Genomic DNA, 17,095 nt, shown 5'->3' with positions numbered 1-17,095 from the left:
ATAACCGATAGCAGAATACAAAGTTCTGCGTTTGAAGAGCTCATCCTCTTTATGATAAGACCTGACGAAGTAATTCTGGGATCGCAAAACCAAAAATTTTGGTAAGACATATCAAGATATTTCACATGTACATGACTTTTGAAAAACAGTTAGGCATAGAGTACACAGGGTTGTCTGGTAAGATCACCGATGACGTATTTGTCTGAACCCAAATGGACCACATTTTGTTTATTGCACTTAAAAAGCATGTTCTTGACACAGACAAACAGCTATTCAATAGCATTTGTAATATCTATAGCTCGATGTGATTCGAATTCGATCAAGTTTAGCGTCGTCATGCAATCGAAATGTCAAATGCAACCCCACTGACACTGACATCAAACGGCAACGACCCAAAACCGTTACCAACCCATCGTAAGTAACAACTGCATCAGTAAATAAGAGCAATCAGCAAGAAACCATTAAAACACTGTACTCCATTGAGACGCTATGAAATGAACAAGCAGGCAGTAACTCCCACCGCTGGTCCTTTAAAGCTCGACGACTACCCACACAGCATCCGGCGAAGGCGGACTTAACGTCAGTCGCTCGTTTCTTGCAGCTCTTCTTTTAACGATTCTACAACCCACACACATACACACACAGAAGCGTCTTAACACGTCGGCACAGAGGATACTTACGAGGCGAGCTCCTCGATGCCCAGCGAGTGCAGCACGGTCGGCAGACTTGGCAGCGAATGGCACGATGTCAGCTCGCGCTGACGAGGGTAGTACAGTGTCAGGATGAGACAGATTTCCTCCCGGGTCGTCATGCCACCTGTAAGTCACCGTGGAAAGAAGCGTACATCATTTCAGCAAAGCTGCCCCGTCACAAGACAATGTCGGTCGGTTGGTGGCTGTCCGGTTTTGCGGTGGCCCACAAGCCAGCCCACAAGCAGACAACACAAAACGAACCGGGACAAACGCCGCCAACGCCAGCAAAGTGTGACAGCCACACCGGGCGGGTTCACTTACCGAGCGTGATGGATTTGCGGGACGAGCTGTCATAGATACATTCCGCAACGAGACTGTCACCTGGCAGTACCCGCGTCGGTACGGTTAGCCGCCGGTAGTCCTGGTAGCTTGGATCGATGTTTGTGTCACGCATGATCGGTGGCAGCTCGGCGTTTCCTCGCATCTGTTTGGAAAGCCAGTTCAGCTTGTGTGAATGTTCAAGAAATTGGGAGAGAGAAAAAAAAACCAAGCTCACTCCTACCTGGCGCAGCGTGACCTGTCGTCCAATGAGATGCGTGCGGCTCATCACCGCAAAGATGTTGATGCCGTCGCGCGGAAACGCGTGCTGCGTGCAGGCCCCAATGCAGTGGCCCTGCGAGACGACCTTCTCCTGCCGCGGGGGTATAATGTGGCGCCAGTTCGGATCCAACCCAACGGACAGTACGCCGGCATCGTGCTGGCGCAGCTTGCGCGTGTAGTACAGCTTCAGGCCCGAGTTGTCCACCATCTGTTGCTCCATCGCGATACTGTCGTCCCCGTCGTCTTGTTCGCCGTCCTCGCCGTGCTCGGTGCTAGCCGACACTGCCAGCGGGTCGCTGTCTTCCGCTGGCTGTGGTTCGCGCGATTTAATGCCCATGTTGCGCTGCTGCTTGCTGAGATTCTTCCGATAGAACGGCGAGAAGTCGTACGTGTAGTCGGGATAGTTGTAGTGCGTCTCGAGCATGTAGTACGTGGCCTGGTGCGATTCGAGCGGGTAGCCCGCTTCCGGCGGGAAGGTGAAACCCTGCGCGAAGAGAGAAGGAGAAGGAGGGGAAATTAGAGGGTTGCATGGGGAGCAAATTTTGAAAGCGAGCTATCCACACATCCACCGCTTGTTGCAAGTGGCGTAATGACACACAGCGCTCCGTCAGTAACAAGGTTTGTCTGTGCCTTATTTTTAGAGCATCCAAGACGCATAAGCTGCTACATAAATCTTTACCCAGCCCTGGCTGGTTTGGCTGGTTTGGTGCAAACGGCCACGGATGGGGTTTATAGCTGCTCAGGAGCGAGAGTTTTATGACAGTGGCGCGCATCATCCCACCGTTTTCACTATTCCTAGTGCCAATTCCAGACCTATAAACTCGGCGCGGAACAATGGCTCGGTAATAACGCCTCGGTAAGCGTGCACCGTGCATGACGCGGTTCTTACGTCGTCATCGTCGTAAAAGTCACACGCCGTACAACTCGATTTGCTGCTACTGTTTTCTTGCAGAATGCCACTCCCTCCTAGATGCGAATCCGATGCGAGACACTAGCTCCACACCGACCTGTCCCTGCACACATCATAAATGGACCTTTTGCGCGACGACCCATAACCACTATTCGTAGTGTGTAGTGCGCGAATAATGCGATAAATTACACCTCTTTTACAGAAAATCCAACCCCCAGCTACTACTGCTGAACGTGACGAAGCGAAGTCTTCGCACCTAGACAGCTCACCTGCTGCAAATGTGAGTGCTCGGCTCTAAGCTTGACTCGCTTTTTTTCACTCTCTTCTCTGCGGTGCGAAGAACCTGACGACGGAAAATCAGTTCACGCCCGCTCGCGATGACACAGCAAAGCACGGCGAGCGCGTCCCGTCCGAACGCGAAATTCATTACATTCCATCACATTCAAATTGAATTGGCAATTGGCAAATTTATTCTATCGTGTAATTTAATTTATTCGCTTCTTGTTCGCAGTTCTCGGTTCGGTGTCCTCCCCGTTCCTGCCCCTCCCAATTGACGCCTTTCGTTGTGCCAGTAGGAAGCACCAGGCGACACCAGCAGCGAGTAAAGAAAGAGTGGAGCACCCAACGGCGCTAAAGCTTAAGCTTGCCTGGATGTGGCAGGTCGGAACGCTTTTGCGTGTGTTTGTGTGCTTTGGCTGAAGTTTTGTTCTACTTTTTATGTAGTCTTCCATTGAGGCTCACACTTTTTTTTTTGCTCAATGTCTTTGCTTTCAATGCCTTCCCTTTTCTCAGGCAATAAGCGGCACAAATTCAATCAGCCATTTGTCGATTTGTTTTCTCGCCCTTTTGTTCCCTGTTCCGCGCGTTTCTGGTGTTGGCTTTGGTTAGAGATGGGTGGTTGATGGTGGGGGATTTTTTTACTCTCCGAAGCAGTTATGCTCATTTTGATTTGTTCTGTGTTCTGTTCTGCGGTACTGTTTGCTTTCAATCAGTAGATTTATTCGGCATTTATTAAAGCTTGCGACGCTGAGGCTGGTGACGTTTGTTTGGGGGAAAAATACTTTAAGTAAAATAAGTATCTTGTCAGTTAGCCTTTCTTTTGAATGGAAAAATAGCAAATTAATCTATACCTAAGTACACAGCATGAAATGTTATTGATCATGAACAATTGATGTTCAAAATAATAAACTAACACGCGAAACATTACTGAGAGTACATGGATGTTTTCAGAAAATTATTCAAACATTAACTGGAATATTCAAATCCAACAGTTGTGACCGTTTAAAATTGGCTCTAACTCATCTATTTTTGTCTCTCAGGCACTCTATAAGGCATGATTTTTTGACTCTAGGTCTATTGTTTTGTTTATAAAATTTAACCTTATGTCTAAAACTGTGTGTTCAGAAATAATGGAATTTAGTTTAAGTAGTTAATGGTGCCGTTTGTTTAGTTTAGTTTATTAATCGATGGACTATGAAGCCCTCTCGAGTCAAAATTTGTTTACAATACATTACATTAGATAACGAACAGAACATTTATATATTGTTATTGTTGAACGCATTCCGAACACTTAAAAGTGAAGTTAGTTCCGTTATCGTCATTCCAGGCTCATAAATATCGTTAGCTGAATTTAATAGACGGCACATACAAAGAAGGGGGTTGCGAGAGCCAAATGTTGTTCGGGTTTCAGCGACTGCCAGCATTGGTCGGCGACGGAGTATTCTGGCAGGAACATAGAGGTGAATCCTTGAAAGCAGCTCGGGACAGTCGATGGTTCCGTTTAAGATTCCCGTGATAAATGCTAGTCTGGTGTGCTCAACACGTTCGGCGAGAGGCGGGATTCCAAGCAGCAGACACCTAGTTCTGTAGTCGAGACGACGCGGCCAATCACGAAGGGCGAAGCGCGTTGCCTTCCGTTGTAATGGGGCCGGTCTGGTGGTACAGTCATCAACTCGTACGACTTTAACAACACGCCCGTCTTGGTTTCAAGCCCCAAATAGACCGTGCCCCCATACGTAGGACTGACTATCCTGCTATGGTAACAATAAGTCACTGAAAGCCAAGCTCACTTCACTAGTGGGTACAGGGAGGTCTTGGCCGACAGCGGTTGTTATGCCAAACAAGAAGTCAATAATTAATTTAGACAATCTTAAATACAATATTTGTTGTGCCTATGTTGGAAGTTGTAATGTAGTTTAAAAAAAGTTTATGACAAATCAGATAAATATGTTAAATTTCATTTGTTTGTTGTTTATTTCAACAATAAAAACAATCAAACTACACGACTGTTTCACCTAAAATTTAAATACAAAAATTAAGTTAAAGCGTATAATAATTACAAACATCACATCTCCAATACTCTCTTCTAGTGATGGGTAAAGTTGGCAAAAATCTGGAGTCGACTTCGATCCGAATCTGATAAATTCGGAATCGTCTCCGGAAGCTAGGTCCACGGTGCAATATCCGGAGTCGTTTGGAATCGTCCGGAGTAGCCCGGAGTCGGAGTCGTCCGGAGTCGTTCGAAGTCGCCCAGAGTCGTTCGGAGTCGTCCGGAGTCGTTCGGAGTCGTCCGGAGTCGTTCAGAGTCATCCGGAGTTGTATGGAGCTATCCAGAATTGGCTGCAGACGGAGTCATCCAAAGTCATCTGGAGTCGGCCGAGGTCGGTTTGTATAGTAAGTGCACGCACAAAATGAAAGACAAAAAACACAACGAAAGGACATGTCTGATCACAAGCACATTAAACCACACGACTTCTGTTGGCTCCGACCAACTCCGATTCCGAACGACTCCGAACGACTTCGAACGACTCCGAACGACTACGGACGACTCCGAACGTCTCCGGGCGACTCCGAGCGACTCCAGACGACTCCGGACGACTCCAGACAACTCCGGAAGACTCCGACTCTGGGTGACTCCGAACTACTCCGAACGATTCCGGACGAGTCCGAGCGACTCCGAACGACTCCGGAGGACTCCGAGGGACTCCGGACGAATCAAACTCCGGGCGGATCTAGTGGTTCCATTTTGCCGGAGTCGGAATCGGACTAACAATAGTCGGAGTCGGATCGGAGTCGTGGGTGCGCTCCATACAGCACATCACTACTCTCTTCCAAACATAAGTCCTCCTTAAGCGCCTAAAAGTATGCTATGATTCAACTCAGCTCAATTACTGAACGAATTGTGCGTCTCCATTGATGATATCCTGGCAAACAATTTCAGTAGCTTCTAAAAAATGTCTTGAATTTCCATATCCATGGAATAAATTATAAAACTAATGAAAAATATTCAAAGCTTTTTGTAGTGATAAACCACAGCATTTAAGCATTATTTTGGGGGGAAAACATAAATTTTCAGCAATCATATCTGATGACCAAATGTTCGCTAGCTTTTCACCATTGGAGCTAGTTCATTACAAAACGACATACCGGGTTATTTTGTTGATCTATGATGCCCAGAACATGGGAGTGCATGTTGTCATTTACCCGCGGAATAGAATAATATTTTGTTTTCTTTATGCTAATAAGTGTTGCGCCTTTTACATGAAACAAAAACATGACACTAACACAAAATGCATTTCCGCTTACAACCCGGGTTTGCAGCCCGATTGCAGTACGCTGGAACTCATCTCCAACTGCGACATGTTCATGTGAACGGTGGTGTGCATTTTTTTTTCCTTCACCCACGCCGTACACAGCAGGCTCCCATCAATGCCAGCTGCGTTGGTCAGTTGAATTGCTGTACCTCGCAGTACTAAAAACAAACAGCGACAAGCAAACATACCACCACAGCTGGGGGAAAAGACAACAAACAAATGAAGAGGAAAAATGTTGACACAGTGCAAAATGTAATATGTTTCTCGGTAATGGTTTTTAGCATAAACATAACACATTTTACATCCACACAACGAGCTCGACTGGTTGCTGGTAAACTATTACATTCAGTGCTACCTAACTCATCCCCTCCTAGTGTATTGTTTGCGCGTTGTTAAACCATTTTTCGGTAAAATTTTGCTGGCTGACCCGGAATGCCAGCTTATCTGACAACAACGGGCGCAAGCTTTTTGTTGCTGGGGGTTGGTGCTGGGATGGTTTTTGTTTGGCAGTTTCATTAACAATCCTTGTTACACGCCATTGTCATCCACCTGCTATGCTGCGTTTTCCACCATCCTCCCATCCTCACACAGCGGCATCCTCTATTTGTTTATTTTCTGTTTCCCTCCGTAGCACAACAAGAACAGAACACATTTGGCACGTTTGAATAAAAAGAAAGCACACTAAAACATCACACACAACTAACTTGCATGCCTTTGGCGCCTTTGGGAGGGGGCGCCATCGCTTTGTGACCTAATTTTAACCCCCCAGTCCCGCTGGCAGCAATATATTAGCAACCGGGAGCACGTTTCAGCGCACGATCCGTGAAAGAATCGTGCACACCATGGCGCGCCAAAAAGCAATCGCGCACAGCGCAGCTTCAAAGCCGGGAAGAGCACGGCGGACGGACGCACGGCCGGGGAAACGGGAGGCGTAAAATCACTGATCCAGCAGTGCGTAAATGTTCGCTTTCATGTTTTGCTGCATCAGTTGCTGGCGGGTTTGAGCGTTTCCTTCTCTTTTTTTGGTACATCTCGCCGTTTACCTTTGCGTGCTGCTTTCATCCGTGACACCAGGACACAACTAAAACACACACACCGACGGTGGAAAAAAAATCATTCTAAACTGGGTTGCCTTTTTATGTTTCATTTTCGCTGCTGGGAGTGAAATGAAAGAACATTTCTCCGTACTGAGAAGGTGCTTTTTTCTGTGCGCCCTTTTTTTCCTTTCTTCAAGCTTCAAACCGTCGTTTCGAATGTTAACACCCATGGGAGCAAAAAAAGCACACACACACACACACACACACTCGCACACAAAAAACCAGAGGTAAGGTCCTGTGCTAGTTGCTGTAAAATAGCGTACAAAATAGCTTTTCAGCAAACGATCCCCGGACAAATGAAAATGCGGGCAAAGCCATGCCAACATCGACGGAAGAAAGCCGTAACCGTTAGTTAATTAGCGGGCGGAAAATGAGAGTGACTTTTGTCACCTACACAAACACGCTCCGGTTGGGCTTCTTTCTTTCTTCATTTCTTACTACGGTTAATGTACATTTTCATTTCCGCTTCGCTTTTTTGCGTTTTGTTCTTTTCCTGCACCGACAGCGAACTGTTATGCAGACTTTCTCGGTTGGAAATGCTCAGTGGAAGCAAATCAGAAGCAAAAAATCAGTGGTGGTTTAATAAAAGCCTCTGAACAACCAGTCGGCTCTGTTGTTGCGAAGCCAGACCAGGGACTTCTTGAAAGCCACCCAGCTTTCTTTCTCCCCTGCCCGTTACTTACGTCAGATCCGCGGGCCCAATTAGCTACGACGGTGTTGCAGTGCATCGGTTGCAGCTGGAAGCAGGGCTGGCCGCGCTCGCGGGACAGTTGCTCCAGGTCCGGCGACAGCCCCTGGCACTCGTACAGGATTAGGTGGTTCAGGTAGAGGACGCTGGTGCTGGAATCGAATACTGGTTCATACTGGAAGTAAAAAAGGGAAAAAAATGATAGATCAAACCCGCGGTCCAAAACAAAGCAATCAAAGCGGAAACGGTAATTGGTTTATGTAATGGAATTGCATTTGTGGAAATGCAAACAATTAACGTTATTTTACTGCAGAAATCAAAGTATTTTTTTTTTAACAATTAAGTAGTAATTTTTCAAGCAAAAAGTCTTGGAGTTCAAATTATGATTTGTTTTTGAGTTAATAAACAAACAATATTTTTACTTCAATCAAAGTTATTGTTTGTTTTTTTCCATACAGGAAGATTGTAGAAACTTATCTTCCATCGACATTTTTGATCGATTCATTTTTTGACCATTAGGCATGATTAAAACATGCGTTTTCTCCGATGTTCTGGCATAAATGGGATTTAGATATAATTATTTATGGATTTGCTTAGTGAAGGTTCAAGTCTATCATTTTACTTTTCATTTTAAAAACATTTTGCTTTCTTTGTTTTTTAGATATTAACCTACCTAAGAATTAATTCTTGATCAAGATAGTAGTAAATGCAGTGCCATAAGATCATTCGACAACATCATTTGCCTACATGTTCGACACATGTCAACCGTAAGAACAGATTATTTTATTTTTGAATGATTATATTCTCTTCCTTCGGTGATATTGTTTGTAATTTTGATTCTCAAATATTTTAAGAACTAATTCAGTTGCAGCTTGATGTGTTTGTTTAAACAAGGATTTTTTTCAACAATATGTGAAAGATCAAGTTAAAAAATCACCAATTAAATTGATTTTTTACAGTAATCATTTAATTTCTTGTTAAGGTTCCAGCTTTCACACAAAACTTTATTGTTCGCCAATCGAGAGACGAAAATCTTCCAAAAATGCAGAAAGTTTATAAAAAGGCTCTTGCTACCTGCTAACTTGCTGGAAAGGTGTAAGGTACATTGTTCAATTTAATAACACAATTGTCTTCTTCCATTGCACAACTCGGATTCTTTACAGTTAGTTGTTGCAGTATTTACAAAACCGATTGGCTGCATAATAAACAATATTAATTACATTTTATTTACATTTCAATCAGGGGCGGTCCTATGGTACTGTCGTCAACTCGAACGACTCAATAACAACATGCCCGTCATGGGTCCAAGCATAGAATGGGCCGTCCCCCCGTAGCAAGGATAGACTATCCGGCTGCGTGGTAATGAATTAAGTCTCGAAAGCCTATATAGGCCGGCATGTTCGCGTAGGACGATACGCCAAATAGAAGAAGATTTACATCTTGTTGCATAGAAATGTGTTTGAATCCGTTTTAGTTTTGCAAAAATTTGCCAAACAGCAGAATCTGTGCCGAATCTGACAGTTGTGCTATCGAAGATGGTAAACCCTGGTAATATCGCGCTATGAGATTTAAACTAATTATAAGCTCAAACCAGCTAAGCACCCTTTCTATTCCTTATTCACAAGGAAACATCTCACACTAACTTGCCACATTTGCCTCATTCATGCTCGCAAATGAAACATTAATGTACCCATTTTACACTGAGCCCAATCTCAATTGATAGATCCTGCATCAAACCGAAGCACAAAAACGAAACAGTCTTATAATCATTACTGCTTTTAATCTACTTCGGCTAGACAGATAGACAGATCATTGCTCCCACTCCGCTCTTCTGGAATCCGTTTTCGACTCCATACAGCCCAAAGAGACGTGCAACCGTCAACTATCAGTACGTCAATCGAGCGAAAGCCATCCCCGGAGAAGGTGTGTGTGTGTGAGCAAGTACTATCAAACTCTAGCAGCAACTTGATAAATGGAGATAAGCTACCGGTAGATGCGAGAATTACGCCTTTTGCCGTTCGACAAAAAACCACCCCCCTTCACCAGAATGAAGTTATCCGTGCGCATCACCACCGAGGCCCGAGTGCGTCGAGCAACCGGGCCGGATAATGGTGTCACCTCATTTGCATAAAGTAGAGAAAGAAGACGTTCATGCGTGTGCCAGTTGGAGAGAAAAGGGTAGGGGGGGGGGGGGGAGGGGAGGGAAAAAGGTGGCAAACGAACTGACGGCAAATGGCTTAACACAGATCATTGCCGGGCACAGCGTGCGGTAGAGCGAACACAAGGCATCAACTTCCGTCCAATCTTTGCGAGCGGGCGGGTGCGGGCAGCACGGCCGGAAGAAAATCTCAAACAGGCGCGATTGAGTGAATGATCTGAATACGGAGCCGGGTAGCGCAGCGGGCATTGGAATGTGGCGTCAAACCACCTCAAACTTGCCATCCCTTCGCCGCTTTCCTTTCGCCTGTGTGCGGGTGCGATTGAGATTGATGAATATTCTCGTCGCATACAGCAACAGCGACCGAGTTGCAGCGAGTGTCGGAAGCCGTCGGAAAAGAGCTTGTCAAAGCACAAATGCCAACACACACACACACACACACACACACACATAGAAATACAAAGACAGGCAATGGCATCTCTCAAGACTGGGGTGACATTTTGCGAAGAGTGATTTGATCGATCAACTATCGATTCCTGTGAATGCCTTCAGCATGGTTGGGTCCTCGCCTTCTTCACGCTGCTGCCAACTGATTGTGCTGATGAAGAGTTGTTTAACAGGGCGAAATAAACACTGCTGTTTGTGTTCGTGCTCGTTACGGGGGAGAAAAGTAAAGAGTGCCTGCCAACAGAAAAAGGACGTCTCAGCTTCTCAAGACGGTTGCACACAAAAATATATATAAATGGATACATCACTCTCTCGCACCGAGATTGTGCGTTCATCGTGCACACAAAAATCCCTTCCAAAAGCCAACATTGTATTATGCAAGCATTAAGCAAACGAACAGCGATTTTTAATGTCCACACGTTTTGCGCTTAATTTCTAATTAACGTTCGCAGGAGAAGCTACAACAGGAAAGAACGGCCTTAAAAAAAGGGAGAAAGTTGAGAATCGAGCAGATCAAATTACGAAATCCCACTGTCCTGTCGTCCCTATTTTGCATCTTCCCCATTGCTCGACAACTTGAACTCATTCTTTCGTTGCCTCCAAGAAGAAAAAAACAAACTTTGGCACACATTTACAGCACGCGGTGCCGCCCTCTTCCTTTTCAAACCCGAGCTCACTTTCGGCTCCCTCGAGTGGTTTCAAATAATTCATTTTGTACACCGCGGGTTCGTGGCATTAATTCCCACCGGGGACGTCGCTTCCTGCTGCGCTATCTGAAAGGAACGAAAGCGCGATACGGCTGTACTTGGTGGATGCAGATTCCTTCGAAAGGGGATTTGCTTTCGTATTGCGTGCATACCCAGATCATCTTACAGTGCGCGAGCTACTGCCATGATCCTGGCACGTATCTCGTCCCGGACCCGCCCTTTCAATCAAACCCAACCGCCACCAACACAATGGCTTTCGCTTTTCACCAGATTTATTTTTATTATTTTTTCAAGACTTTATTCCCCTTTCTCGAACGACCTCTTGCGACGTTTAATTCGTCGTTGATTTTTGGAAAGATTATTACAACGTACCCCCGGACGACCAAATATTTGCCCAGACGAAACAATAAAGGCCCTAGTTGGGTGCGTTTATTCCTCTTTCCCGATGATACACCATTCCTAGCTCGAAGGAATCCCGAGGGAACGATTCATTTCCAATAGGGTGACCCTGTTTGTACGCACACAAAGCAGCTTCAGGGTACGAATGTTGCTGTTGTTCAAAAAAATATTTACTTTCACCAACAAAACGCCATTCGGTGTGGTGAGTTTTACGAAAATATTTCTCCACGTTTTAGTTCCACGTTTCACAGCAGAAAAATTGCGCTTGGAGCCTGCCGTCGCTGGAAGCAAGTGTCACTGTGATGCGATTAAAATTAGGGTTCTGGTGAGTGTTAGGTCTTCTACCAGCGCTGGCGCGCGATGAAAAAGGGATAAAGAATTTGCTACCCCGACACCCCAAACGAGGGCGAGACGTATTGGTTCCGGTTGCGAGTTGTAATGAAAGTTTGCACTTTCCGGCTGCATAAACGTCATCCGCCTCCGGTGTAGCCTTTCCATCTTTGGCGTGGCTTTGTATTGGAGTAGAGAGAGCAAAACACAAAAAAGGAAAAATAGCTAGCACAGGATATTAACGATTCGGCTTGACGAGAATATCCTTGGAATAAACTGCCTCAGGAATGGGTTTGATCCACTGGAGTGATGTATTCTGAGGCAAGGATGTCTCCTCCGTCTCCAAAACAGAAATCTCTTTCAAAATTCCTTTTTGTTTCAGTTTTCCCCCCACTCCGCCCAAAGTCCCAAATCAACAGACATCATGTCAGCAGAACGATCCCGAACGACTCGACAGTCTATCACGGTCGCAAATCGCAAATGCTGCTTGCCCCCCCCCCCCCCCAGAGTTACGGGGGAAATATTTTCCAATCAATTTCCCACCCACCGCCAACCCAACCTCCTACTGGTGCTACATTGCCTTGCAGTTGTCCTTACACCCCGTTGTACACACTTCAAAACATCCGGATGCATATGTTGCTTCACCACACTTCACCTCATCTCACCCGAACTCGGGCGTTGGATTTGTGAAGGAAACGAACTTCAAGCACACACGTTCCACAGTTTCGTTTTCATGTTCTGTCTTCCAAAAAAACGTCACCCGCACCCGAAAACGTAAACGTGAGGAAATGATTTTTTTACAACTTTCTTATCTTGCAAACCTGCCCTGCCGCCCTGCCCAACTGGATTTCAACTTCCAACTGGAAGTATTCTGCTGACGAAACCATTTCTCATGCCCGCAGCCTCACGAACGACGATGTCGTCATCGTCTGGACAGGAAGGAGTCGTCCACGGCACAAAGACACATAAAAAATGTCCAACACTTTCAGTTCGAATCGTTTGACGGTTTTTACTTCTTCTTCTCGGGAGTGGAGGAGGAAAAAAGAAACCCTGCAAACGGAATGGAAGATTTCTCCATCGAAGTCTCGAACCCGGGGAAATGTGTTACGTGTGTTCCACGCTTCCACGTCATCAATATATCACCATAATGATAACGGAAATTGGAAGTGTACACCCATCACGTGTCGGTGGTGCCGGGCACACAGTTCCAATTTATACACATTATAAATAAATTTTCCATTCCTTTTTTGGCAAGCGGCAGCTTTTATCGACGCGGAAGGTTGGCTCGCAAAAAGCAACAAAACGATGGAAGGTAGAGACGGTGGGAACATATTACACCACTTGAAATCACTTTATAGTAGTAATCATCGTGGTTGGAGGGGTTGCTCCTAACACAAACGCTCTTTTCCAGCAGAAGGTGGTAAAATAATCCGAAAGAAATTCTTCCCCAAATGGATGGGTACGCTCCCGGCAGCGCGGGAAATGTGTAATATTTATCACGCCACCGAGAAAAGAACGGGGATAGGAGCTGAACCCCGTCCTGAACCGAGCAGGAATGCTGAATGCACACATCCTTACACCGACGCTCAGATCGATGAAGATGTATTAGCATCCATTCCAGCGCGGTAAACCACGATGATCTGACGATAATTCCAGGCATGCTCTGCAACTCGTTCCGATCCAGACCAAAACCAAGGGGTTTAGGGCAAAACAAAAAATTGAAAGCATTTTCAATGTGTTTCCGCCACGCTTTCACGCCTCCTCAACGGGTTAGACGTTCTTTAAAAATCTTCCACCATTAATATTATTTCGTGCCGGTTTTCTATGGCGTGCCAAAGCGGCCGGGGTTTCCCTCTCCTCACATTTGATGGAATTTCCTTTCAGCCGAGGCGAGAGAATGCTTATTGATGCTGCCATTCCGTGCCAGCAGCGTGCGCTCGCTCTCTGCTCGGGCTTCGAGAACGTCAAAAAGAATAGCCCGAAATCCCGATTTTGTTGCACCGGCAAACGCTCCTCGCTGTTCCCACCGCCGACCGGGAACGTCCGCGGTTGACCGACGCGCTAAATTGAATGAAATTCGGTTCCGGAAATTGAACGTGGGTGCCTTTTCTCCCGCACACACACTCTTACTGGCACCGGAAATAGTTGACCATTTTTCGCTCCAGTTGACAGTGGCGGTGACGCTGGGTGCCATTTGTTTTGTTGCCTGAAGCGAGTCCAGCTGCTGCTGCAGCTGGTGTTAATGCTCTGGTGGCAAGTGTGGCTTTTCCTATTATTTTTTTGTTGTTGCTGCTTTGTACTTTCAACCAAAACCACCAAAGATGGGTGGAAAATTGCTGTCAGAAATTCTAAACCAACGCCACATTCTATTGATGGTATGGAGTTTTCCCTCCCGAACGATTGAGTACAAAAATGCTTCGAAGCTACTATATACTAAACGCTGCTTTACTTTCCCCTCTCCTCTCTCTACTTACCCGCACGAGGTGATGCTTTTGGGCAAAGTCGTCCAGCTTGAAGATTTTGCACCAGTACAGACTTTCGTCGCTATCCGGCAGCTCGACGTCTTCGTTGCGCAGCTCGAGTATGCTGACGCTCGGTGCGTTCGACAGCTCGTCCTGGGCAGAGCGCTGCGTCAGGAAGATCGAGCGCGACCCCTTGAAGGCCACGAGCGGCTGGGGCAGGGGAGCGTTCGGGCCCGAGCGGGGCTTTTCCTTTGAGTACAGGAAGAGGACGCGCATCGTGTCGTTCTGAAAAGAAGGTACATCATAAGAAACAATTAGTACAATTTAATCAGTGGTTGTAGTGAAACTTTCATGAGATATTATTTCTATTTTTTATAGATTGTTTTCAAACTTTGAGATCAAACGTCAATTTTGTTTCAGTTATCTTCGCATTTGAATAAAAGAAAGCATTAGATAAATAAAAAATGGAAATTGAATCGCGTATGATTCGTTCATCCTTTATCCATCAATCCATTGAAGAATTCAATAAGAACAATGTTAGAATCTTAAACAGCTAACCAGAGATTTGATTAGAAGAAAATGTCGCAAAAAACATGAAATCTGTTAGAATCAAGGATAAAAATGACAACATTCTATAAAAAATAAGCCAAAAATAAACTTATGTTTTAGTAAATTACTCGCTTAAAGTGTTAGAATAACACAAAAAATAAACGAGAATCGCACATCTGAGATCTCGGGAGAGATCTCTGTTGGAATTTGGGCTTACAATAAATTTTTCGAATATGAATTCAAAAGAGAATACACACATGAATTAGATGGAACTGTACTACAGCATATAGATAAAACTATTTGACTTATTTTTTTTTGCATAAAATGAACTGCTTGAACTACACGAATGAACTGTGTAATTGATTATGTAATGAACTATGGGACAAACGAACAAACAGTTGCAAACAGACCTACGATGAAGGTGCACAATTCTCAGCAAATTTATACGAACTTATATTTAAAGACACATTAATACATATTTCTCATATTTCCTCAATACACACCACAAACATTCAATGATTATACATTATGACTGCTTCGAAATCTAACATGCTTCTTTTTATCCTTTCGCGTTCCCATGGAACATCGTTTAGAGTGCAATAATTGCAGTGACTGTGTTGTCGATTGCACTCATTGTGGGGGAAAAAGCATTATGCTTGCCCATTCCCACCCGCAGGACAGCATTTAATTGCCGTTTCGATCATTGGATTGCCATTGGCCGGAGCAGCGGCAGGCTAATCGATTTAAATTGCACATCCTTCTCACATCTGACGTGAGATGGAAGAGTGGTTAGCAAAACTGTTTCCAATGAAAAACAGAAAAAAAACAGCTCAGCCACACTCTGGGTCGGAAATATTGGGCAAACAATTTCGGTGCAATTGAGCTAGTAATGCTGATCCGACTGCCTCTCACACACACACCCAAACACAGCCACACAGGCGAGCCACTCAAAAATAAAGAGGGGATTGGCATTTTCTGGGGTGGAAAATTCATCGGAAATCGCCAAAACCCAATTCCGAAGCGCAAATGCAACATTTTCAATACCCGGCCCTGACCAATTCCTAACCGAGCCTGGGTTTGGTGGGGTAGAAGGCATGCAGCGCACCGAGAAGTGCAATATTTTCCACCCTCACAACCACAACTGTGCCAGTGTCTCTGGTGCGCATGGGAGTTGTGTTTGAAGGGCAGTTTTTATTCTGTTTTTCTGGTGGTGGTGGTAGCATTTCACAGCTCTGGGTGGGGGAATGGTGTAGCATTGATTTGAAATTGGTAAGCATTCAGGCGTAATAATACTCATCCCCGCCGCATACCACAACCGTCCCAGTGTCTACCGTCGGTTTTGCAGCTGCGCCTCAAAACTCACCGTACCGTATGGGGACGGGCGAATGGATTTGTACTGCCTTCCCTATATGCGTTGCGCAATAATGGAATTACGAAGCATGAAATTTTATCTGTTTCGTTTCGTGGCACGCTTTATCAAATGGCACACACACACAGAGCGAGGAGAAAGAGTTTGGCGTGCATCAGCATTGGTTCTGCGATTGAAGGACGGGATGGAACCTCGATGAAAGGAGCAATTTTCGGGCCTGCTCAATTCTGGATTGGTTAAACCACTTGCTATGACGGAACACTTTAAAGCCAAAAACACAATGCTATCGAGATGCTATCTATTTCTCTCTATCGCTCTAATGGATCGGTGTTGAATAGCAAACAAATGGGAATACAGTTTCATGCGCAACCATGCGTCCACTTCGCTGGAGCTGTGCGCCTAAATGTAGGCTACAGTTGTTAATTAGTTCCAAATAAATAGCCTCATCCTTATGCGCGGGGGCGCGTGTGTCAGAAAAGAGTTAAGCCCGTTACCATTTCAAGCACGGTAAAAGTTTAAAATGATCCATCATCCTTAAAAGCAGCGGCATGTCAGACACACCCAACAACAACACACTCACCAAAACCACTCCAGCACCTCTTTCACCAATAGGATTTCTAGCTCAACAAACCACGGGGTGGGAATTGTTGCGAAAATGTTTGCATTACAATTGGAATAAATTAATGCGCAGGGAGAAAAATGTAATTAAATTTCAATTCCATATGTAAATCCTTTGCATTGCACACGCACCGACCAACAAACCCCGTGCCGGGTAGCTGTAACGTGATCCGGTTCGAAGGACCAAATTTTTTGCGCCCCTTTCTCTCGCTTTCCGCACCCATTTTCATCATCTCGGCACACTCGAATTATAATTGGAGGTGGAGCTTTTGGGTTCGGGTGGGAGGTTTTTTAAGGGTAAATAAAATCCGACTAGATAAGTGTTTGTTTCCCCGAGCTGGGCCGGGGCTTGCGTGGCTCGGCTACAAATGAATGCCCACGCACTAGGGCAGGCACCGGGCGTAGATCTACTGGGCACAGTGGAACGGGCAACCACTGTGCCGGCCAGTGGAATTTATTATCATGCCACGCTCACC

General features: G+C 45.4%; 1 protein-coding gene across 2 annotated transcripts in view; it reads right to left on the bottom strand.

The window, feature by feature from the left end:
- LOC120956810 (MOXD1 homolog 2-like) overlaps positions 1–17,095 on the bottom strand; it is a 79,944-nt gene that overhangs the window by 17,161 nt on the left and 45,688 nt on the right. For both annotated transcript variants that reach the window (XM_040378555.2, XM_040378557.2), the window contains exons 5-9: positions 14,096–14,368; positions 7,576–7,755; positions 1,255–1,776; positions 1,014–1,176; positions 681–816 (exon numbers count right to left, since the gene is read on the bottom strand). In XM_040378555.2, coding sequence (XP_040234489.2) covers positions 681–816; positions 1,014–1,176; positions 1,255–1,776; positions 7,576–7,755; positions 14,096–14,368 — 1,274 coding nt within the window. The remainder of the gene's footprint in view (positions 1–680; positions 817–1,013; positions 1,177–1,254; positions 1,777–7,575; positions 7,756–14,095; positions 14,369–17,095) is intronic.

Source organism: Anopheles coluzzii, chromosome 3 (genome assembly GCF_943734685.1).
Source record: "Anopheles coluzzii chromosome 3, AcolN3, whole genome shotgun sequence".
Classification (NCBI taxonomy): domain Eukaryota; kingdom Metazoa; phylum Arthropoda; class Insecta; order Diptera; family Culicidae; genus Anopheles; species Anopheles coluzzii.
This window is presented reverse-complemented; position numbering and strand designations above follow the sequence as displayed.